General features: G+C 37.5%; 1 protein-coding gene and 1 pseudogene across 1 annotated transcript in view; both read right to left on the minus strand.

Moving 5' to 3' along the window:
• Window positions 1–7,810: 7,810 nt before the first annotated feature.
• Window positions 7,811–8,449, minus strand: LOC140512117 (adenosine deaminase domain-containing protein 1 pseudogene; annotated as a pseudogene).
• Window positions 8,450–12,316: 3,867 nt separating this feature from the next.
• The window catches only part of TMPRSS11D (transmembrane serine protease 11D), a 58,416-nt gene continuing 45,503 nt past the window's right edge, over window positions 12,317–25,229 (minus strand). Inside the window, exons 8-10 of the mRNA XM_072620908.1 lie at window positions 22,272–22,531; window positions 19,339–19,481; window positions 12,317–13,645 (exon numbers count right to left, since the gene is read on the minus strand). Coding sequence (XP_072477009.1) covers window positions 13,484–13,645; window positions 19,339–19,481; window positions 22,272–22,531 — 565 coding nt within the window. The 3' untranslated portion in view covers window positions 12,317–13,483. The remainder of the gene's footprint in view (window positions 13,646–19,338; window positions 19,482–22,271; window positions 22,532–25,229) is intronic.

Consider the following 25,229-nt stretch of genomic DNA (forward strand, 5'->3'; position numbering starts at 1 on the left):
AGAGGAGCACAGTTCAGCCTAGCCATGCCAGCACCAGGGCAGACTGGGACCCAGAAAACCTGGAACAGGCCTTGAGGTGACTGAATCACTGGCAACAGTGGGTGATTTCCAGTCTTCTCAGCTTGTAGGCACCAGAGATAATTTAGAAGTTTAGCAGGAAAGGTCTGTGGGACTTGGATGAGAGAGGAGCACAGTCCAGCCCAGGCCCTTCCAACACAGACCCAGACCCAGTAAATCAGGAGCAGGTGATGGGAGGGACTGAATTAGCTGCAGCAGGTGCTTCTGGAGTTCTCAGCCCACAGATGGTAAGGGGATTGAACAATTGGTCAGAAGGAGATTACAGGGGTCTCTTTGCTAGCACTGAGGCAGTGCCCATACTCAGATCCAGGTCGCAGTCCTGGGTGGTGGTCCTATAGCAAGAAGGAGCACTAATGTAGCAGAGCTTGCAGCAGCAGTAGAGAGGGAACCCTTCTCATAGTTTCAGGGCAGAAAAGAGTACTTGTGGTCACTTACTGGTCAGAGCACAGTCCAGGAGAGGAGTAAACATGTCTCCTTAGATCATAATACCTTGGAAGAACTGAAAACTTACAGGTCCCTAGAAGTACCTCTGAAAACAATTGCACAAAATGTCTGAAGCTTGGGACAGTACTTTCTCCACCCTAGAAGCAGAGCCCTACCTTAGCAGAGTTAAAAAGTCAAACAATAAGCTATGAAAACAAGCAGACAATGAAAAAAACCTCTGACTATAGAAACATTTTGGTGACGAGGAAGATCAAAACAGATATTCAGAAGACAACAAAGTCAAAGCTCCTACATCCTAAGCCTCCAAGAAAAATATGAATTTGTCTCAGGCCATGGAAGAGCTCAAAAAGGAGTTTGAAAGTCAGGTAAGAGAAGTAGAAGAAAAATTGGGAAGAAAAATGAGAGTGATGTAAAAAAAATCATGAAAAATCAGTTGGTGAAGGGGACACAAAAAATACTGAAGAAAATAACACCTTAAAAAACAGATTAGGTCAAATGGTAAAAGATGTCCACAAATTCAACGAGGAGAAGAATGCCTTAAAAAAGCAGAATTGGCCAAATAGAAAAGGAGGTACAAAAACTCACTGAAGAAAGCAATTCTTTGAAAATTAGAATGGAGTTAATGGAAGCTAATAACTCTAAGAAATTAAGAGATCATAAAACAAACTCCTTATCCTGAGTTCATTGTTTCTCTTAATGGCAGCTATACTCATAGTCACCCAGATTCAGATTTTTGTAATCTTTGATTCCTCCCTTTTCCTTGACCCCATATTTAATCTGTCATCAAGTTCTGTAGATTCCTATTTTTGATGTCCCTCGTATCAGGTTCTTCTTTTCTACTCCCAATACTCTGCATGCCCTTTGTGCTCATGCTTGGATATTACAATAATAAGTTCCCAACTGGTCATCCTGTCTTCAGACTCCCTCCTTGCGCTCCTGCTTCACCTACCACCAGATAATAAAGCCTAAACTCTTATTTCAAGACTGTACACAATCAAGTCCCAAAACTTTCTTCTACTTTTATTTCCCACTACTACATCATGCTGATGCTAGTTGTAGAATGGATAGAGTGTTGGACTTGGAGCCAGGAAGACCTGTGTTCAAATTTGCCCTCAAATACTTACTAGTTATGTGACCCTGGGCAAGTCACTTAACCTTTGTTTGCCTCAGTTTTCTCAACTGTAAAATGGAGATAATAATAGCACTGATACCTCCTAGGGTTGTTGTGAGGATCAAATAATATTGAGTAAAAATAGTATTTGCTGTATAAATGCTTATTCCTTCTCCTCCTTCCTCCTCTCCTCCCATTATACCCTAAACCTGCATTGCCTTCTCTGGCCTCCGTGCTTTCTTATTGCCTTGCCTTTTCTCATCTTGTTTCCCCCACCAGGAATGATGCCCTTTACCTCCATCTTCAACTATCAAAATTTTATTCGTCCTTCAAGGTCTTACTCAAACATCAAATATTCCCATGAATTCTTGCATAATTGCCCCATCTGGAAGGGCTCTTTTAGTGCTCCTACAGCACTGTGGTTGTGTTACTCTTATGGCTTTTACTACATAATGTATGCAAAGTGCTTAGGAAACCATAAAGCACAATATAAATTCTGTAATTTATCATGATTATACCCCTCACTGGGTTGTTGTGAGGTCCAGATAAGGTAGTTTGTAAACCTTAACGCATTATCGAAGTGTTGGCTGGATTTTGTATCTGAAAAATATCCTGCTTTGAAATGGAATAGTTACTGAGAATTTGTCCAGCATTAATTTTTAGTAGCTCAAGCACAGCTTTAAAATCTTCCAAAGTAATAGACTAAAAGCAGATTACATGGGAGTAACCTAGTAAGCAAGCTTCTATGGGAGTATCCTAGCAAATTTGCTGCCAATAAAAACATTGATATTCTTGTAAAACTGTCTTTTTCTGGAACAAGATATGACAAATGAAATGGAGCAAGTTTTAGATAATCTACAGCAGAGATTCATAATGCCTGGGGGAGAGGGGAAACATACAATACTTTCAACATATTGATGTTAATTATTGGAGAAATACTAGTTTCTTTTTGAATGAAAGTCATTGAATAAATTGTCATTTAATAAATGTACATTTGATTCAATTTTAAGTGATGGTCTTCCATCACTTCCAAACATTACTATGAATATATGAATATCCCACATTTTGAAGATAAATACCAAGTTATTTGGTATTTGGTAACTAACAGTTATTTGGTAACTAACAGTTAAGTTAGTGTTGATTTTCTTTTGCTTTACTTAATGGCAAGGTGGAAGTAGTGTTTTTTTTCCCCTAAACGGGACATGTTAAATTTGAAACCTATGAAACTTAATTTAAGAAAAAATTTTCCTGACAAAAGTCCTGGCAAAAAACACTAGAAAGAGCTAAATTCCATTCATCCAAAAGGTATTAAGGAATTTTGCATGAATTTTAAAAATGGCTTTCAATGATTAATGAACTGAAATACCATGAACATGAATAGATCTTGCACCTTCCACTAAAAAGAAAAATCTCTCTTGTGAGAGATAAACTCTTTGAAAATGACCTGCTTTGACTTTCTATGTCACTATTTAACTTAAGTAATATTAAAAAATATTATTGTGGGTTCCTATGCTTGGATATATTAGGCAGTTTTTTTTTGAAGAAGATGGATTGTCTATGAAGATCAAAGCAAAACCTATCATTTGCAATTTTAAGAAAACTGTCCTGTCAGTTATTTTATTTTTTATGTTATTTGTTCTTCTGACTTTCTCTGTAATTCTTCCATGCATATTGGCCCATCAAAAGTCTATGTAGAACGGTCTAAGGAGAAGAACAAGGAGATATTAGACATAGTTCCAGTGGTAGGTAGCTCAGTGGATAGAGTCAGGAAGGATGCCTGGAGTCAGGAAGGCTCCTTTTTTTTTCTGAGATAAAATTTGGCTTCAGATACTTATGAGCTAAGTGACCCTGGGCCAGTTACTTACCTTTGTTTGCCTCAGTTATGTCATCTGTAAAATGAGTTGGAGAAGGAAATGGCAAACTTCTCCAGCTTCTTTGCCAAGAAAACTCCAAATAAGATCATGAAGAATCAGATATGACTGAAACAATTCAACAATAGAAATAACCAATTGTACCAATGTCTTTTATTAGCTCTGTGCTCTAAGGTCAGTCACTTCATCTCTATCTCCTTCAGTTTACTCATTTATAAAATGGGAGTAACAACAGCAAACCTACTTAACACATAGGATGGTTATGATGCTGAGAGAAGATAATCTAATTTTGAAAAATTAAAGTAATATATTCAAGGGGGAAGAGGGGAAGGGATAAGCTGTCCCAAAAGTATCTGTATAGTTTTTAACTCTAAGGTGTAAAATTGCTTGATGACATTTGGGATGCCCTGTATTATTAAAAGAACACTCGTCCAGTACTCTACAAAGAACAGTCTTTCTCAATGTTGCAGTCAGATATAGTTCTTACTTTGGTTGCATTCATACTAAGTTAATACCAAGGTCAAACTCAATGTTTACTGTTAGTGATATATACTAAATATAAAATGTATTTTTATTTTCTCACATCAATATATACTAGAGGATCTATAATATCTAGGGTTTTTTCTCTATAATGTTAAAGGAGTCCCATTAACAGTTACAAATATCTATTTTACTGACAGTGCATGCCATAGAAAACAACAGACACCAGTGGGTTTTTGCAGTTACAGTCTCACTCTGTATATTGAGCTATCTTTTTTATTAAGGCTCTGGGGGTAGCAAACTCTCTTTCTTTTGATTGAAACTGACAGAGCCCTCTAATTTTCCATCAAGTGCTCAGTAAAACTTCCCTGGAATTGAACTTTACAATTTCTCCCTTTTTAATGATATGTGTGTGCTGCTCTGAGTGTCCAAGACGTAACTTGCATCTTCAGTTAAGAACCCTAGTACTCTGTCTGTACAATGGCAAATTGTGGAGCCATCCAGAGAATTGATTTTTTGAAAAACTTTTTCTTGGATGTTGGCATTGTGATTACCTTACGTGCAAGGGCTGTCTATCTGTTCCTGTTTGTATCCACAATACTTATCACAGTGCTTGGCACATTGTTAAGTGCTTGATAAATGCTTCTTTTACCACTCATTCATTCATTGTTTGTATAAACATAGACTCACAAATGCTAACTTATTTGATTTTGCCTTTTTTTCTCCAGATCTTATGATGAAACACCTAGCAGGGAACCTTCATTATTCAATTCATTAGAATTAGAGTAAGCACACAAATGAAGCCTTTGTCTTGGGAAAATGGAATTGCTTAACATGTGGGGGAAGTTCCACTTAATATAATACTTCCTCTGAGATAATTGTAAGTTTAAAGAGTAATGAAATAGCATTGTGATATTGGGAGAAGAGTGCAAGATTTGAGGTCAGGAGACCTTGATTCAAAAACTGGTTCTGACACTTAACCAGTCACTTGATCTAACCTCTCTGACCTTCATAGCCTCACCTGTAAAATGGGGAACATAAAACTGGCATTACCTGTCTCACAAGTCTGCGGTGAGGAAAAAACTTTATAAACCTTAGATTCTCTATAAAAGTGAGCATACTGTGATTTGGGCACAGCATAGTAACCAGGAATGACATTTGAGAACCACTGATTTTTGAGAATTCTTCATATCTCCATGGTACATTTCAAATATATTGTTAATTTTTATTGTAAATGCAGATTCAAATATTCCTTTTTGCTTCTCATTGTAAAAGAGAAACTCAATTGTTTGCTTATTTTCAAATAGTTGGACATTTAAGTTTGGGAAAATTTTAAAAATTAGATGAGCTAGAATCTGGCCCCAAGAAAATTGAACTGGGAGCAATAGTGCAACCCAAAACTCATCCCTCCAGGTAGGTTTTGGTGGTACATATACTGTGATTGAAGTAATCTAAAAGCTCAGCCTGTCCCTTGTGCGAGGGTGACAGCCATTTCAAAAATGTTTCATATTTTTTTCTTCCATAAAATTTCCCACATTCTTCAGAGAAATGCTCACTGCTTTTGACTTTGGTTTAGAAAGGGAACTCCCACTACTACCCTTAACACAATGCTTGACACTTAGTACACACTCTGTTGACTGACTGAGCCCAATTATGTATTTACCCTTGCCTTCTCTTATGAATATGAATATATATATGTATTATATATATATATATATGATTGTAGGATCATAGATTTGAAGCTTAAAGGGACTTCCAAGTACAATTCAAGTCCAACCCCTTTATTTTACACATGAGGAGACTCAGGTTCAAAGAAGTTGTGTCTTGCCCAGGTAAACATAACTAATAATTATCTGAGGTAGAATTTGAACCCAGGTCTTTTTGACCATAGTACTCTATAACTGTTGTTGTCCTTTGTACTCAAAAAGGAAAAAAAAAATGATACCACAATGTTGGGGTCAATGTATGGTGTGTCTGGTTGTCGCTGATCAAACCAATATGAGCTTGGAAGACTCTGCTACAGTTAAGGCACAAATAGTCTATCTGAACATTTGGAATGGAGATGGTCCTAAATTTTTGCATCTCTCATTGCTTTTGAGTTACTGCAGTTCTGCTTTGCTCGTAGAGCACAGTTCCTTCTTTGATGTGGGCACACTATGCTGTGAAGTCCTGTGTCAGGGTTTCCCACATCTCATAATCATGCTAAAGTTCTTCAGAGAGATGTTGAGAGTTTCCTTGTATCGCATTTTCTGATCTCCATGTGAGTGCTTGCCTTGTGTGATTTCTTCATAAAGTTGTTTTTTAGGCAAATGTATGTTTGGCATTTGAACTATATGTGTTATACTGCCTGTTTTATAACTCTGACTTGCTAATAATACAAATGTTGTGCATTCTAATATTGGCATAGTGTCTTCATATTATATACACACATATACTTATATCATTGGTGCTTTCTTAGATTTTCTACTACTGGATCATAGGTGTCAGTTTTATGTAATTACTTATTTCTTATGTCTAGGACAGCATCATGTGAATTGGTTGCTTAATAAGTAAGACCTTGATTGACTATAACTTTAGGGGAATGGGCTATTTTGTTTAACTGAATTTTTTAACTACTGAAGATTATTTGGGGAAAAAAATCTTTAAGTTTCAGTCCCTTTAAAGTTATTTCTGAGCTGTATTGTTCCACATCTCTGCCTTAGTAATAAGCATACTCCACTAAAATGCTATTCTGGTGCTTTGTTTTCCACAGAATTATTCATAGGGTTTCAAAGGCTTTGCCAGCAAAACACAATCTCTGGCAGGTTCTATCAAGTGACAAAGGCTATAATTAGGACCTAGGGACTATCATGCAAGGACTCTTACCTATGTAGTGGGGAAGGTTCATCACCAAGAAGCCACCAGTATCACCAAGCTGGCTATAGCAGCTCATAAAGCAACCTGCTAAGGTGTGGATGGGTTGTTATCTACTTTGACACTCTAGATGACATCATGGATTTTTTGAATATTGAAATAAGTAACAAGTAAAGTATGATTTTTACTGATATTTTAATATATTGTAGACCCATCATTCTGAACATGAATTCTTTTTTTCACTCTTTCCTACCTTTATTATGATTATTCCTTTTCCACATTTTACTTTCTGTATCGTTACAAACAGAAATCCCAATAACTGAACTTCTGGACTAAGTACACACAATGTCCGTTGCCAAATATTGAAGATGGAAGTTTTGCTGATTATGACAAAAATTTTGAAATGAAGATTTCTTCCCTCTTCAAATTTCACATGGGTGTTCAGAATTCCTGGTCTGCTTCATGTCTACAGGGGAAGAGCTTATACCACACTTCCTGCAAGCTAGCTTGGGACATGTAGACTTACTTATTCCTCCCATTCTACAGGACTGGGGGAAACATTTCACTAGCAATTTAGGAGCATGGTAGCAAAAGTGGCAAAGGCAAAGCAGGAAGGGTATATACATCAGAAACTCTGTAAGAGGACACAGTCTAGTAGGCTTGATGTCCCTCTGGTCCATTATTCCGTACTTCAGGATTGCTGTCTCAGAGCAGGCAGCTAGCAATTCCTCCTTTGTGACAAAAGTTGACCCAAGCCCCAAGTGAGTCCATCCCCTCCCTCCATACTGAGGTAGATTCTTTAGTATAAATGACCTTACAGAACCATATGGTCTTGAACTGTCTTACAGTTTCCCAAGGAGGGGCCTGTGCTGTGTTCAGTCCTATTTTTCCTACACAAACCAATCAGGAGATATTGTAACATCTCCATAAAGTCCATCAGGTGCTATGAGAAATCCACCGAGACACAGGTTCCTCATGGTGGGCCTCCTCCTGCTGGTTTTCTTGATTGTTCTCCGTAAGGCACCTTGGAAACATAATTCGATTCAGCTGAAAGGCCAGGGTCTGCAGGGACAAGAGGAAGACCTGAGGTTTCTACATTCCTTTGCTCAGGATTATCCAACTGCAAAAGCTCATCCAGGGCAAGCTTGGCCACATTGAATCGAGATTCTTTTTCATTCTGTCCCAGTCCAGTTCTATATTGAATACCATGCACCACAGCCCAAAAGGCAAAATAAGGACCCGTAAGATTACCTGTAGTTACAGTTTCCTTAAGGTCAAGATGTACTCGCTGCATCTATGCAAACTGATGGAGAGCTGACACTGGACTGATCTCTCCACATTTGTACTTCATGATGAATTCCTTGGGAATCTTCTTTGGAGGAAGGACAGTATTTGGATTGGGTAGGACTACTTTGGAAAGCAGTGGTTCTGGAAAATTCCCTGTGACTTGTGTCACCTTAGAAGCTGAATTTGACATGCTGTAATTCTCTGACGAGGAATATCCTGCAGGAGGGTTCACTGGTGTGGAAGAAGGTTGAACTGGCAAGTTCTTTTCCAACATCTGAGCAAACCCTGGAACCCAGGAACTCTTGGAGCTGCTGCCCCCACTTCTTCCTCAGCCACCTCTGTCGCCGAAGCTGCTGGGACCAAAGGGAGCCCCTGAACATGAATTCTTACTGTGTAGAACTATGAACACAGATGACATCCCAGAGGTTTGAAAGGGTTAATATACCTTCCTAAGCAAATATAGTACTGCTAAGGTGTTACCTAGGCCTTAGGAACACTAGAATGTCTTCAGTTTCTAAAATAATGCATCTTTTATGCAATTGTCCTTTTGGTTTTCCTTTATCAAAGGGTTACATGTTTATAAATTAAATGTTAACACTGCTGCCCAAGATAGACTTCCATTTCCTGCTGTAACCAGGATATAACCAAATGTGTATATTTGTATGTGGACACACAAATACATACACACATACCCACACATACGTTCACACAAGAATGCTGTGGTTTACTTTAAATTACTGGTTTAATGTTGGCCTCACAAGTATATAACCAGGGAGTGCCAAGCTGGAAGCCTGCCTCGGTTATAGAAATGGGATGATTACAAGGCAACAGAATGTGTTGAGTCCTCAGAGTCAAATGGCACTTCTTTAATTTGAGAACCAGTTTAAAAAGTTGATTTGTACTGTCTTCCAGAAATCTTAAATTCTATACATAATTAAGTAGGACAAATATTCTTTAAAAAACTGATTTCAAGGTACATGAATTGCCAAAGAGTAGAGCTGGAAATAGATATTCAGTGTTTATTTATATGTTTCATTAAGAGTTCACTGCGGATATTTGCCATAAAAATACAACTACCTCTTTAAAAAAACTAGGGCCATAATTTGGTCCTTTCAGTCTAAGCACTGAACGTGACAGAAATGCTATTTATTGCAAGTTTCTGCAATGTTTTCTAGTTTCACAATCTAGACTAACATTAAAGCCCAGTGGTAAATTTGTTTGTGGTACAAATTGTTTAAACTAGCATGTAAGTAAGCTTTTAATGCACTTCACCAAATTTACAACATATGTATATATATGATATTTCAGTTCAACAGACATGAAGTGCTTACTTTTGGCAAAGTCCTATGCTAGGTGCTGAGGATACAAGGAAGGCACACACGCACACACACACACACACACACATACACATGCATACACGCTCATATACACACACACAAGACTTGTGAAAAGAGCTTTGATTTCATGAGTGCAGGGAACTCCCTTTCCCAATGAAGATCCCAAGTGGTCTATGATTTAGCAGGTTAAGTCCTAACACATGTAATTATAGAGATTAAATGACTTATTCAGAATCACAAAACTTATAAAATCAGAAGCAGGAGTTGAACCCAGGTTTTTTGACTCCAAGTTCAGCATTCTGTCTTCTATCCCATATTAGTGGTCAGGTAGGAATGGAAAAGAAGAGTGTATGAGAAAAAGGAAAGTACTTTTTCCCCTCAAAATGATTATAGAAAAGTTGACATTTAACATAGCAATTGACTGGTTTAACCATTTTAGTGGTTTTAATTTCCACTCTCCTTTATCATTTTTTTTTTTTTACTAGTTCTCATATTTCTGCTTTGGCCTCGGAGGTTCATTGGTTTTCCTTAATTAGTTCCTTCTTGGGATATTTGGATTTCCCCCCCCCCCAAAATTATATCTCATATAGATTCTCATTATAAGTCCAAAATACATTAAAGTTCTGAAATACTTGAGCAGGTTTTGAAGCTGTAGCTCACACAGTCTCCCTATGAAGGAATTAAATATTTTATATGGAAGGGAGTTTAGACTTGTACTTGAATCCTGAAGGCAGATATGAGACAAATGGGGTTAAATTCTAGAAAGATAAATTTTAGCTCAATGTAAAGATAACTTCCTAATATTGGAACTGGTTATATGGGAAACAGTGAGTTCCTCATCATTAGTAATTTTCAAGGACAAGATGAAGTGATCATCAGAAATGTTGTAGAGAAGATTCAGGTTACATTTGAGAGTTGTTAGATGACCTCTGCAGTTCTTTTCAACCTCAAGGTCCCGTGATTCTAAATATTAAAATCCTCATAGAAAATAACATACTAAAGGAGTAAGGAGCCATAGAAATCATCTAAGATGATTTACAGATGAGAAAATAAAACTTCTTAGAGTAGTGAAAATTCTCATGAAAATCACAGGTTTTGCCTGATAACAATGCTTTCTGATCTCACTTGAGGAGTTACCTACTTTGACTCTGCATTTTAGAACCTGAAGACCCAGTTATGTAAATGTCCTATAATACATATATTCCTCCCCCAACACACACACACACACACACACACACACACACACACACACACACACACACACTCTTCTTTTCTCCTTGAATCTCCTTGAAGGCAGGAATTAATACATAGCTAGCATGTATCTAGTAGCTAGATTCTAGCTGATATCTAGCGTATTATTTTCTTCAGAATAGACATTTATTAAAAATTAAACCAAAATGTCATTCGCTCCCATAAAGATTTATATAAGAATAAAATATCTACAAAATGAGATCAGGGACAGTTTCATTTTTGTCTTTTAATCCCCATTGCTCAGTATAATGCCTTGTGCTCCAGAGGCACTTAATAAATGCTTGTTGTTATATTAAACAGAATTGAATAGTTTTTTGTTAGATCACAATATATTAAAGTTTAAAACTGTCTTAAGATTTTTGGTACATCCTGTACTTTGATACTTCAGTGCATTTCCATATTTCAACATTTATTCGATAAATATTCATTCTATATCTACTATAAAACTCTGTGATTCTAAATATAATTGTAGTATTATAGTAGTAAGTACTATGCTAGAGTGGTAGAAAATGATTTGATCAATTCATCAACAAATATTTTTCAAACTCCTACTATGTGCCAGGCATTATGCTAGGTTCTGAAAACACAAAGACAAAAATGATACCTGTATTCTTTGAGGGAACACAACAACTCTTTAAGGGCAAGGGCTGTCCTTTGCCTCTTTTGGTGTCTCAGTGCTTCTAACAGTGCCTGGAATGTAGTTGGAACTTAATAAATGTGTATTGATTGATTAACATAAGTAGATATCAAATAAATATCATGTAAATTTATAGATTGTCATTAATAGTTGTGGATGGGGAGAGATCAGGAAAGGGTTCATGCAGGAGATGGCATATGAACTGAGCTTTGAAGGAAGCAAGGGTTTCCAAGTTGTGCAGATGAGAAGGGAGAGAATTATAGGACTGAAGAACAACTTGTGTCAGCTGAGGGATGTGGGTGAAGGAATGTCATATGTGATTATATGGGAGATAGGACAGCAAGAAGTCCAGTTTGGTAGATCTGCAGAGTGAATGAAGGGCAGGAATGTGTAATAGGACTGAAAAAGTAAGTTGGATCCAGATTTAGAAGAGCTTTAAAAGTCAGACAGAGTAGTTTATATTTGATCCTAGAGACCTTAGGGAGCTGTTTTTGTTTATTGGGTAGGAAAGTGGCATATATCTGTGCTTTAGGAATATATCACTTTCAGCAGTTATGGAAGACAGTTTAGAGAGAAGATCTGAAACAAGGACACCAGTTAAGAGGGAATTGCAATAGTCCAAGCAAGAGATGATCAGGATCTCAGGTGGTGATCATGAAAGAACGGAAGAGAATCAAATAGATGGAAAAGAGATTGGAGATCAAATTGATAAGGTTTTGACAACTGATTGACTTTGTACAGTCAGTAAGAGTGAGTAGAAGATGACTTCAGTTATGAAACTTTGTGACAGGAAGGATTGTGGGTATCTTTGATAGAAATCTGGGAATTTGGAAGAGGTTTGGATTTTGAGGGAAAGCTAATGACTTCTGTTTTGGACATGTTGAGTTTTAGATGTCTATTGAACATGCAGTTCAAAATGTCCAATAGGTAGTTGAGGATCCAGACGCGAGCTCAAGATAGAGACACATTTCATTTTAGGAATTCAAAGCACTTTATATTTACAGTAAAGACTTAATTAATCAGAACTCTCAAATATTCATAATTTAAACATTTTATATCCACAGAGCTATACAAGGACAATAATTGCCTTAATTATTCCTCAGAGGCACTTGAAAATCCCCAAAGAAAGTTTAAATAATGCTCACCATATTGTGCCCATTAAGGCTGAAAAGTGAACTAATTAATTAAAGCACCCGTTCCATTAATACTTGGATTGATCAGAGCTTTACTACCTTTCATTCAATTCCTGTAAGGCAGATGAGTGCCCTATATTTTTATTTACACTTGACAGATGGGAAAAATGAAAGATACAACGATAGCACTGGAAGAACACATGACTGCACCAAAATAGACATCAGATTACTTTCCTAGTTACTAAAACTCACTCCTGTCCTTGCTTTGGTTGTTGTAGTATAAAACATTGTAAAAATAAGTGCATCCACTTATCCCTGGATTCCTTTGAATTACCATTTGGCAAATTATAGAAACAAATTTCTATTTATTATTATGTTCTGTCAGCAGGAAAGAAAGGAATGATGTAAAAGTCAGACATTTGAATAATGAATATTGAATAAAGAAAGACTTTAGATTCACACAATGGAAAACTATAAAGTTGTAGTTACTGGACCTGAGATTTAGAACTGGAAGGACTTTAAGTACAACCCCTCATTTTACAAACGCCAAAGCTCCAAGTGATTAGAGGACTTGCTCAAGGCTACACAGGTGGCAGAACTTGGATTTAAAAACCAAGGTCCTCTAGTATGTTTTTCACAACATTGCAGGCTTTTCCCTTAGAGAAAGAAAGAACTACAAAGTCTCTTTGGCTGAGTGGAAAATGGAAAGGAAGACTTTAATGACAACGTAGCCTGATCAGTTTAGAAAGCTGGCAAAAGAATTTCAAGTCCTGCAGAACAACTCTAGAGAGACCGTCTGAGTTAAAAATAATCTTTCCCCTAAAAAGAAAGGAATTCTTATAAGGAATATCTTAATGAAGAGCTATTTTGTAAAAATCTCTGAGGAATTCATGAAAGCACCATATTAAGGCAGTGACCAAAACTGAATGGGAAAAAAGGCTTGGCATTTCAGACAGGCACACCCTGCATACAACATTTACAGTAGAGACCAGCTTATTGTACTAGATTCCAGTTTGTTGAGTTATCCAGTCACGATAGAAGGGCACATAAGTATAGACTCCAGGTTTGTTTGGCAGGCCACATTCATATCCCCAGCTCACTATTCCCCAAACCGACCAGATCTGCCTTGAGTCAGCCATCGCTAATGGTCCACCAGAATCTCCCTGAAAGAAAATCAACATTTGTGATTAAGTATCATGATTTTACTCTAAATCATATACACATGTGTATATGGTATTTATTTCAGTACTAGCAGAGGACAGAATATCATTAGAATGGTGAATCAAAGAGCAAGTGTAGGATTTTATGTCATAGTATGATTTAGAAAGTCTCATGTTGAAACTTATGTAATGAAGAGTCTAGAAAAATTTTGATTGCTCCAGTACAAGTCTCACAGTTAGACTGGACTTTAGAGGTCATCTGATATAATTCTCTTATTTTTTAAGATTTAATTTTAGTATTTCATTTATTTTTATCATCATAGAATCTCTGGCTTCTTTCAAGACTCAACTCAAACATCATCTTCTGCCAGAAGCCTGGGGTTACCAAGAAGTAACTTCTCCCCCCATCTCGCCTTCACCCAGATTACCTTGTATTTATTCTATATGTACCTTCTGTCAGTTCTCTTTGGATACACTTTCCCTTCATTGGAATTTAAGCTCTTTGAGATCAGGGAATGTTTTTGCTTTCTTTTTCTGTCTCCAGTTCTGACCACATATAGTAAGTATCTTAATAAATGCTTGTTGATTGATCATCATCATAATCATCCTATTCCTATCTTTTTAAAAGTAGAATTCAGAGAGAAATAGTATGAAGATATTACTATGCTGTTATTCATTTTAATTTAATATTATGCGGCTATTGTATAGGCAAAAAAATGTCAGCTTTTTGTTACTGAATATGAATACTGGCATTCAAGTCCATCACCTGGAGACTCACAGAAAACATATTTGGGACCACTCTAGTGGCAGAGAGGACAGCAGAAATACACACCTTGACGTGTTTCAACATGGTGTAACCTCTTTCCTAAATTTTTATATTTTAAAAACTTTTTTTTTAGAGTTTGGTGATTGAGTAGTTGGTATAGCAATATATATTAAAAACATTCTTCACTTTTTTCCCAATCAATGTGTCCAAGCAGTTGTGGGCAACACTCCAGTCTTTAATGGTGCATCAGTTGTAGTACAATTTATTTGGTGAATTCTCAAGAATATTTTGATATTGCTATGTGCAGTGTAGGAATTTGCTACCTGTGGTTTATGAAGTATGGTGAAGTTCTTCTGAATAATCCTAGCTACATGATAGTTTCAGCTGAATGATGAGATCAGAAACCAGATGCAAAGTTTTAAAAGAGACTGAGAAGAGCAGAGGCATCAAATTTAACTGAGACCAAGCAGAGAGATATAGAATAGCTAACTAGAGCACTAGTTAGTGAGCTTTTGTGTTTGTTTGGTTTTTGAGGATGGAGGATACTTGGGCTTATTCGTAGACAGTAGGGAAGGAGCCAATAGATATGAAGAGAGAGAAGATTAGAGAGGACAGGGGTGATAGGGCCATCAGTTGGGAAAAAAAATGCAAAAGGGGATGGGATCAAGGTACATGCAGAGTTGTTGACTTTAGCACAGGGTGCATAATGTTGTCAAAAGAGAAAATGGATATTAAATGTCTTGCAAATTTTAAAGCATTTTATGTATCACTTAGTACTATGACATAGTTTCTCTGAGTGCATTAATTTTGTTAGCTTTTAAATTTTATGTAATATACTTATATATAAATTATATATAAAAATAATAAATAAATAAATTATCCATTTTGCCTTACATCATTTCTATTCCTTGCTTAAGAGTTTCTCTAATCACAATTATAAAAGTTCTTTCTTTTAAAGATGTAACTTTTAACATTAGATCACTTATCCATTTGTCTGTGTGTGTTCGTCCTTTGTTGCCAAAGAAGACCATGCCATCAGAGAAATGATGACATGACTTGCCCTTGACTTTGTTTTGAGTGAGGGAGGGCTGTGCAGGTCACCAGCCTCACTTCTCCTCCAGAGCCATCTGAATCCAGTGTCCAGATATTCATCAGGATGACTGGAGATGACCCAGGATGAGGCAATTGAGGTTAAGTGACTTGGCTAATCACACAGCTAGTGAGTGTCAAATGTCTGATGTTCTCCTGACTCCTGCACTGGTGCTCTATCCACTGCACTACCTAGCTGACCCAATCCATTTGTCTATATTTTACTGAAATGTGGTGCCCAGAGCTATAAACAATAGTCTTTATGTGGTCTGATCAGGGCAGAATTAAATAAGACTTAGAATAGTTACAATAGTTTATATTCTTAGTTTGGAGGCAAGGCTCCTTTCTTTCTGCTCAAGGATGACTTTGCAGACATCAAGGACTAGAATAGTAGTTTGTTGAATAAGTAGGAGAGCAGTGGGCAGAAGAGGATACTGAGGAGCCTGCTTGCTTCATCAAGTGCAATGGCAAAGACAATCCAGGCAGTAAGTCTGATATGTACTTACACCTGGATGGCAACAAGCCCCTCCCCTTGCTGGGGGTGAGGTGTAACTTTTTCTTTCTTTCTTTTTTGTCATGGACAGACTCCCTTGGCAGTCTGGTGAAGCCTCTGAACCTCTTCTCAGAAAAATGTTTTTAAATGCATAAAATAAAATAGAAGATTATGAAGAATATCATTATACTGACATAAAGTATGTGTACATATGTATCTATATACACATACACATACACATATATACATATACATACACACACATACACCCATCTAAGTTCATAGGTTCCCTGAAATCTATCTGTAGACTTCAGGTTAATAACTCCTGCTCTGATAATAACAATAACTGGCATTTATATATCTTTAAGGACCTTACAACTCTTAGCTATGGGGATCCCCAGTATCCAAAGGCAGATATCACATGCAAGAAGACAACAGAGAAAAGAATAGTTGGGGTGGGGCGGGCATGTCCTGAATGGAGTTGCACACACAATATTTGGATAACACCAGCTTTCTCTATGGGTCAGTGGCAGTGCAGAAGATGTGCTAGGGCAGCAACATTGAAAAGATCACAAAAGACTTCACATTAGAGTCTCCAAATCCTCATGTACAAGGTGGAGCTACAGCTGGTCTCAGGGAATCAATACAAATGGCTCATCTGCATGGACACTCATACAATGCTTCTGTAATACACTGTGAGGAGAGTTGACTCCAACTAGGTGGTAACCCTCCCTGTGCCAGCTCACCCATTGCCCACCCATCTAGACAGACAGAATCCATTTATGCCCAGACCCCTGACTACAGTCCCATGTACACAATGGCTTCTGAAGCCAGACTCATCTAATCTCTTCCCTTTCATCTCCTTGTTCCATATAGCTTGACCTGGCTAAGCTCAGACTCAAACTGTGACTGGAGACACATATCCTGACCTTGGCCTGGCCATCTCTGTTATTCCGCCCCACTACTGAGAAAGACTCAGTGGATTATTGGTTCTGACACATAAAGATGGACTTGTAAACACATGGGGCAAGTAAAGCACATGTAACATAGATCCTGTATACACACACACACACACACACACACACATATAATTTTTTTATAGTTGGGAGAGACCTTCCTCTCCCCACATTCTAGCACTGTTATACAACTTCTTCTTTCTTAGAGGAGACAGGAAGTGGGAAATCCTGGGACTGCCTTACACCCCTCTTCCAGTCCCTTGTGTCTGCCAGCGGTGGTTTTATGTTCAACGGTTTATTGTTCTTCATTTGGTCCTGGGGTTTGTCTCTGTTTTAGGGCTCTTGTCACTGGTCAGTCACAGGGGCCAGGGCTGCTTATGAGGAAGGATGGAGTTGGAGGTCGTTACATGGGAGTGGGGATGGGGAGGAGCTCAAGCTGCCCCTGCCACTATTCCTGTGTAGCTCCTAGTTAGAATAGCAATCCCTGTCCCTGACCTGTGTGATTCTGTGATTCTGTCTGTATAGTTTCTACAGAGGTACTTGTCCTATTTTTTTAAACTATATTTGACATGAATTAAACCAGGTTACACTCTTACCTCCCCCAAACCCCACTACAAACCAAAAAACCCCAAAACAAATTGATCTGACATGTATATATATACACACATGTACATACATACACACACATATACATACATACATATATATGTAGACAGAGAGAGAGAGAGATGATCCACTAATTCTAATTATATTAACTGTTGCATATCTCTTTTTTATCCAAAAGAATAGCCTTAGAAACTTTGTTCAGTGCTTTGTGGAAATCTAAATATATTACAACTACAGTGTTCCTCTGACCTCCCAGCCTAATTGCCCTGTCAGAAAAGGAAAGGTTAGTCTGGCATGACCTGTTCATGATGAAGTCATGCTGGCTTTTAGTCATCGATGCTTCATTTTCTAAGCATTCTCCTAACTAGTAAGTTCTAGAATTTTACCAGCAATTGAAATGAGACTGTAATTTACAAAACCGACCATCTTCTTTTTAGAGTGGTAGGGCAGGGGTCCTTACTAGCTCAAAAACTTAAGAAGCTATGAGCCTAATAATAATAAAAAATGTTATTCAAACAATCTCAAGTTTAGTTTGGTCATTTTTTAGTATTAAAGGTCTAATAATAATCCACTCTTTTTCCTTGCCAGGGAATGGGGAAGACCCATGGTTCTTGAATGCTGTAATAGTGAAGTGCAACTTCTGAGATCCTCCAGCACTCTAGAACTCTGTGCTTTTGTTGATTGAGGTATGCCTTCTCATGGTACAAATTGTACTCCATCCATATCTACCAAACTCTTACTACTCTTGTTTCTATCTTCCTGTAAGTACTCCCTAAGAAGTCCATTCAGTGTGCCTGGGCCCTTCCTCACGTTTTCTTGATTTTACAGAGATAGCAGTATAGGCTATATTTGCTATTACCACATGCCTAGACCATCTCCTTTTTCAGTCATACGTGTCCAACATTTTTTTTAATATCACTTTCCCTGCATAATTCTTGGTTGTAATGTGTTTTAGCCTGCTAATATCCGCCAAGAGTCTCTATACTGCAACTTTATAGTATTTTTCTTCCTTAGAGGGTGATGTGGTCAATCTTGCGCTTTAGAAAGATGTGTAGGATGGATTGTAGAGGGAAGAGACTTGAGTTTGGGAGACCAATTAGGAGGCTATTGAAATGGAAAGGTGAGAGGTAATATGGACCTGACCTAGAGTAGTGAGTGTGTGAGCAGAGAAAGGGGGACAGAGACATTGTGGAGGTAGAAATCATAAGATTTGACAACTGATTGGATAAATGGGGCAAAAGTGAGCAAGGAATCAGAGATAACAGCAAAGTAGCCAGTGTGGGTGACTAAAACAGGAAAGTTGAGAGGAGAGATGGGGTTTGGGGAAAAGATAAAAAGTTCTGTTTGGACACATAGCATCTGACATATCTATATATGGGATATCTAGTTTGAAACATCCAGTAGACAGTTGGCATGTACATCTGACATTTGGGAGAGAGCTTGCATATCTTATCACTGACTTTTGTGGAAACCTATGTCATTCAAATACTTAGTGAGATATATTTTCATTTTAAAATTAAACTATTATTAGTTACTCTAAAATTCAAGAAAAATATAATTAATTCTAGCCTTACCTATTTTAATTACTCTGGTACCATCTCAAGTTCTTATTTTTTTCTGTGATCTAGCTATTGGGTAGTAGAAGAAACCTGTAAGAATAGCTCTCTTTCTCTTTCTCTCACTCATAAATTCTGAGAGGGAAGGAATATCTTCAGGGCAATTTATTTGTACTATTAATACTGTGCTATATATCGCTACATGCACAATTTTGCTACTCAGGACCCACCTGACAAGCATCAGTGCCACCTCCTTGTCTTCCAGCACATATCATGCCAGATGTGACAAGTCCATTATAGCTCTCTGGCGCATTACAGTCAGCATTACTTATGATTTGGACCGCACCTTGCCGAAGAACATTTACACTACTACCTGTAGATTACAGTTTAGAGGAAGAGAAAAATAATGAGAACTTGGAATTTACAAATTAGATTCTCTATAGTCACAAACATAATTTAGTGAATAATGCACATTTTCCTGGTCTCTACCAAAAAATCTTCTTCCAGATAGTATCATAGGGAAGGCATTGATAAGACAGTCATATGAAGAAAGATGCTCCCACAGTTTCTCAACAGCATCCGCATGGGATAGAAGATTTCTGGAGATCTACTACTACTACTACTACTACTACTACTACTGCTGCTGCTGCTGCTGCTGCTGCTGCTGCTGCTACTACTACTACTGCTACTAGTGCTACTACTACTACTACTACTACTACTACTACTACTACTGCTGCTGCTGCTGCTGCTGCTGCTGCTGCTGCTGCTACTACTACTGCTACTAGTGCTACTACTACTACTACTACTACTACTACTACTGCTGCTGCTGCTGCTACTGCTACTACTACCATCACCACCACCACCACTACCACCCCCATCTCCATCCCCTACCATCATTCAGTGGAACTTGAATATGTGATATTATTTCTAAGTCAATGTGATACATGCATAGTATTTATAAAATATTTGTTAGGGAGAACATTTCGAATGTGTCAAGATTTTTGTATTCAATTCATTTATACCAAATGCATATACAAGTGATGACTTTTAATGCTTCTAGAAAGGCTAAGGATGTATGTGGGTGTGATTGAAGATGCTTTCCCCATCCCCCAAAGAACTCTGAAACATTTTATAGTAATATCCTCTTTGCTGCTAGATGTCACAGTGGACAGATTCATCTTCCTGAGTTCAAATCCAGCCTCAGACATTTATTAACTGTGTGAACCTGGGAAAGTTACTTAATACTATTTACCCCAATTCCTCATCTATAAAATGAACTGGAGAAGGAAATGGCAAACCACACCAGTATCTTTGCCAAGAACATCCCAAATGGGGTCACAAAGAGTCAGACACAACTAAAAGATTGAACAACAACCCCTTTACAGAAATTCAATGTGATTCATTTTCACAAATGTTTATTTCACTTAAAATATTCAAGGCACTGTTCTAGGCAAAGAATAGAATGGATAGAAAGACAGAGACAAAAGAACCCTGTCCTCATTGAGAATTTTGTGGTTTTGTCAGAGCTTTGCAATCCAATGTCTTTTGAAAAAGGCAGTGAATTTGTTATTTTAAAATAGACCATCACTGTCTACTTAGGTGGATACTAAGTTACATAATGCATATACATATACATACATGCACACATACATACAGTCTGCATGTGTGTCAGAGTGCAGAGCTTGGAGAAATGAGTAGAAGTGGCAATGGGGCAGATTTCAGCTCATGTAATGAAACATTTCCTAACAACTGCTGCTGTTCTGAGGTATCAGGTGCCAGAGAGTGCCTCCAGAAATAGTAAGTTCCCCAACATGGGAGATTTTCAAGGGGTGTTTTCTGTTTATGTTCAAACTGGATGATTCTCAGCTCCTAATTTCTGCCTTGATTTTTTCTTTGACTATTTGCTTTAGCCTCACTTATTTCATTAATTGATTAGTTCAACAGGCATTTTAGGGGTTGTAGTTGCATAATTCTATAATCACATATAGGAAACACAAAAATAAGTGGAAGAATTCTTTTTTTGTCTCTAAGGCAGAATGTACATATATGGGACACTTAGACAATAATCGATATGTGACATTGTTCTGAGGAGGATTTTAGAATGATAATAATGTGCTAAGTGCTTTACAACTACTATCTCATTTGATCCTCACAGTAACCCTGTGAGGCAGGTGTTAATACCTCAACTTTACAGATGAAGACACTGAGGCAAATAGCATTCACATCACTAGAAAATGTCCGAGACTGAATTTGAACTCAGGTCTTCCTGACTCCAGGCTCAGGGCTCCCATACTTCACAGTGGCCATAATAGGAGGAAGTTGATGTGGTGGAAAGAATCCTGTGTAATATTAAATTAGTTACATAATCTCTCTGGGCCTCAGTTTATCTATAAAATGAGGGAGTTGAATTTGATGACCTCTAAGGTCCCTTCTACCTTTAGGTCCACGAACCTGTGAGATATCTTAACCTATACTCCTGTTCCCCTTTCTTTTTTATTTTGTGTTTCTGTTTGGCTTATGCCTCAGAACTGTTGACTAGTTTCCAGGACCATTACTTTGTCCTCCTAGTAGAACCCAGGACTAAAGAAACAAGGGCTGCTTGCATGGTATAATGGAATGAGGGTTGGCGTTGGAGTCAGGAGACATGTTTGAATTCTACTTTTGAAATTTATTAGCTATGTGACTGTGGCTAAGACACTTAACTCCCCACAGCCACAGTTTCCTAGTCCTCTTTGAAATGAGGTTATTAATGCATTTAGTACCTACCTCAGATGGCTGGCGTAATGATCAAATGAGATGGTACTGTGTGAATCTTATTTGTTATTGCAGACTGTCATATTTATGACAGACATAGGTTCCTGAGAATTCTGGGCTTGAGAATCTGGCTTTCAGACTATTATAGGGACAGAGGACTCAGAGATAGAAAGGACCTTAGACATCACTTATTCCAAAGTCCTCATATGAGGAAAGGGATGCCCAGTGGGATAAAGTGATTTGCTCAAAACTAAGCTAGAATCTGAAAAAAGAAAAAGTATTTTTTTTTGCCTCTAAATCAAGTGTTCTGTCTGATATGTCATACCATTTCCTTTAATACTTCCTTCCATATCCCCATTGGCCCTAAATGTTAAATGAAATTGAGGCAAATTTTTCCTGAGACGCTTACCACCAGGTTGAAGTGATCCCCATCCCGTCACATAAACAGTGGCTCCTACAGGGATGTTCTCATTGGCCGCTGGGAGACAGATTCTGTGGATGTTTCTTGTAAAAGAGACTTCACTGTTCAGTTCCACAAGTGCAATGTCATTTTCGTGAGTTTCTGATATATAATTAGGATGTATTATAATCCTCCTCACATTGACTCTTCTTTCTGGAGAACTTAGGAGATATCCAAAGGTAACACTCCATTGGCGTGGATCACGGACACTAGAAAAAAAGATGGATATGCATGCAGTTAACATATTCTTGGATCAAAAACATCAAATATGGAGCTTATAAGGGTATCTCTCACTAGGGCTTCAAATTTTGTTTTAGGTTTGTGAGTGTCTTTATTCATAGCTAGAAACTATCTCCCAATACCTTTAAATGGTATGTTATATATTCCACAATCATTTAGTAGAACTAGATAGGTTATAAGGAATTCCTTCCCAGGGAGAATTGCTTACCAAGGAAAGCTCAGGTCAATGACTTTAGAAGAAACGTTTGGAGCTGGTGATGATCCTGGGAATTTTTGGTGCTGTGCCATAATTTCCAACTAGTGATCTCCAATGTTAGGTAGCCAAGTAACTCATATTTACACAGTGAGTTTAAGATTTGCAAAGAGCTTTACATACCTTATTTTATTTTCACAACAATCTTTTAAAGTAGGTGATATTATCATCCCTATTTTACAGATGAGGAAATTTAGGCTTATAGAGGTTGTGATCTGTCTAGTGTCACACAGTTAAGACATGCCTAAAGTCTTCCTGACTCCAAATCCATTGTTTTGACTTCTAAGTCAAGAGTTAATTTGTATCATGGACCATTTCAGAAGGGAGTGAAAACTATGGATCCCTTGTCAGTATGTTTTTTAAATCATAAACCAAAATACATAGAATTACAAAAGAAATGAATTGCATTGAAATAAAGATGTATTTTCCCCCTACTCAAGTTCACATATACTTTAAAATCTATCCTTATCTATGGATCTCAGGTAAAGAACCCCAACAGCATGGCATATTGTCTCTTCAGTACTGTTTGTAAGGGATAGAAACTGGATCTGTGATTTTTCTTTGTATAGAAAACTTCCAGGTGAAGGGACTCCCCTTTTTAATGGGCATGATAAAAAACAAAAATGATAGGGACTTAACAGAAGTAGAAGAGGTTAAGAAGAGGAGGCAAGAATACACAAAAGAACTATACAAGAAAGATCATAACATTGCAAATAACCACAATGATGTAGTTACAGGTCTAGAGAGTCTGATATCCTGGAAAATGAAATCAAGTGGACCTTAGGAAGCATTGCGAACAACAAGGCTAGCAGAGATGATGAAATTCCTTCTAGTGGAACTATTTAAAATCTTAAAAGTTGATGCTATTAAAGTGCTTCACTCAACATACCAGTAAAATTCAAAAGTGGGCACTGGATTGGAAAAGATCTGTTTATGTTCCAATCCTAAAGAAGGGCAATGCCAAAAAATGTTCAGATTACTGAAAAATTGTGCTCATTTCACATGCCAGCAAGATTATCTTCAGATTCTGTAAGCTAGGCTTCAAGATTAACATAAAAAAACCAAACCAAACCAAAACTAAGATCTTGGCAACAGATCTTACCACTTCCTGGCAAACAGGGGAGAAGAAATGGAATCAGTATCAGATTTTATATTCTTGGGCTCAAAAATCAAGTGCAGATGGTGACTACAGCCATGAAATTAAAAGACATTTGCTACCTGGAAAAGAAGCTAGGGCAAATCTTGACAGCACACTAAAAAACAGAGACATCACCTTGCCAGCAAAGATTCATAGAGAAAAAACTATGGTTTGAAGAATTGATGCTTTTGAATTGGGTTGGAGAAGACTTTTGAGTGTCCCTTGGACATCAAGGAGATCAAATCGGTAAATACATGAAGAAATTAATTCAGGCTATTCACAGGAAGGTCAAATATTAAAGCTGAAGCTTAAAAAATTGGACTCATTGGAAAAGACCCAGATGTAAAAAATTAAAAGCAAGAGGAAAGGGGAATGGCTGAGGATGAGATGGATAAATAATGTCATAGAAGCAACAAACATGAATTTGGGCAGACTTTGAGAGATAGAGTGGAGGATAGAGGGGCCTTGTGTGCTATGGTCCATGGGGTCATTAAGAGTCAGACATGACTAAAGGACTGAACAACAATAAAGCTTATAAGGGAATATTCTAATAGCTCCAGGGGTGGGGAGGTGAATAGAAGGCAGGATTCAGAGAATATTTCAAAATTTCAAAAATAGAATTCCATGTGATTTGGTACTTGATGACACAGCATGATTGTTTCATGTGGCCGTTTCTATGGAGAGTACAATTTTTAAACTCAGGCATCTTAATCATATAGGAGCATCTTAAACTGAAGTTCCCTTTACCATTGATGGAAAACATAAAAGTTTTAAAAGCCTGCACTAATAGGACATTTTCAGTTTTGAGTTCTAGATTCACAGGAATAAGTGAAATTACCAGGGGTAATTTCTGCTTTCTCTTCTTTCTAGTGGATGAGTTGTCAGGATCATGTCTATTTATTCCTTGTACTTTGAACTTAACGCTGGAGGACTCTGACACAAATAAGAAACATGTCTTTAGGTGTATCTGGTTAGTATAAATTCAATATCAAATCAGTGATTTGGGAACCACTGTTGCACAGTATAATCTAGACCAGGCCTGCACAACCACAAAAAATGTAGAGGAAAACAATTTTGAAATTGCATAAGATTTGCACTATGAATACATGGAAGAGACTATGTTACTTACTATAAAAGGAAAATTAACTTAACATGCAACTAAAGATAACAAAGCTCTCTTGTATTTTTGTTTAATTCTAGGACTCACACATCCTAGACTTGGGTGACCTAGACCTAGGTAGATGACCTAGACTTTTACGGGCAAGTTATCCACAGA

This window comes from Notamacropus eugenii, chromosome 6 (assembly GCF_028372415.1).
Source record: "Notamacropus eugenii isolate mMacEug1 chromosome 6, mMacEug1.pri_v2, whole genome shotgun sequence".
Taxonomy (NCBI): Eukaryota; Metazoa; Chordata; class Mammalia; order Diprotodontia; family Macropodidae; genus Notamacropus; species Notamacropus eugenii.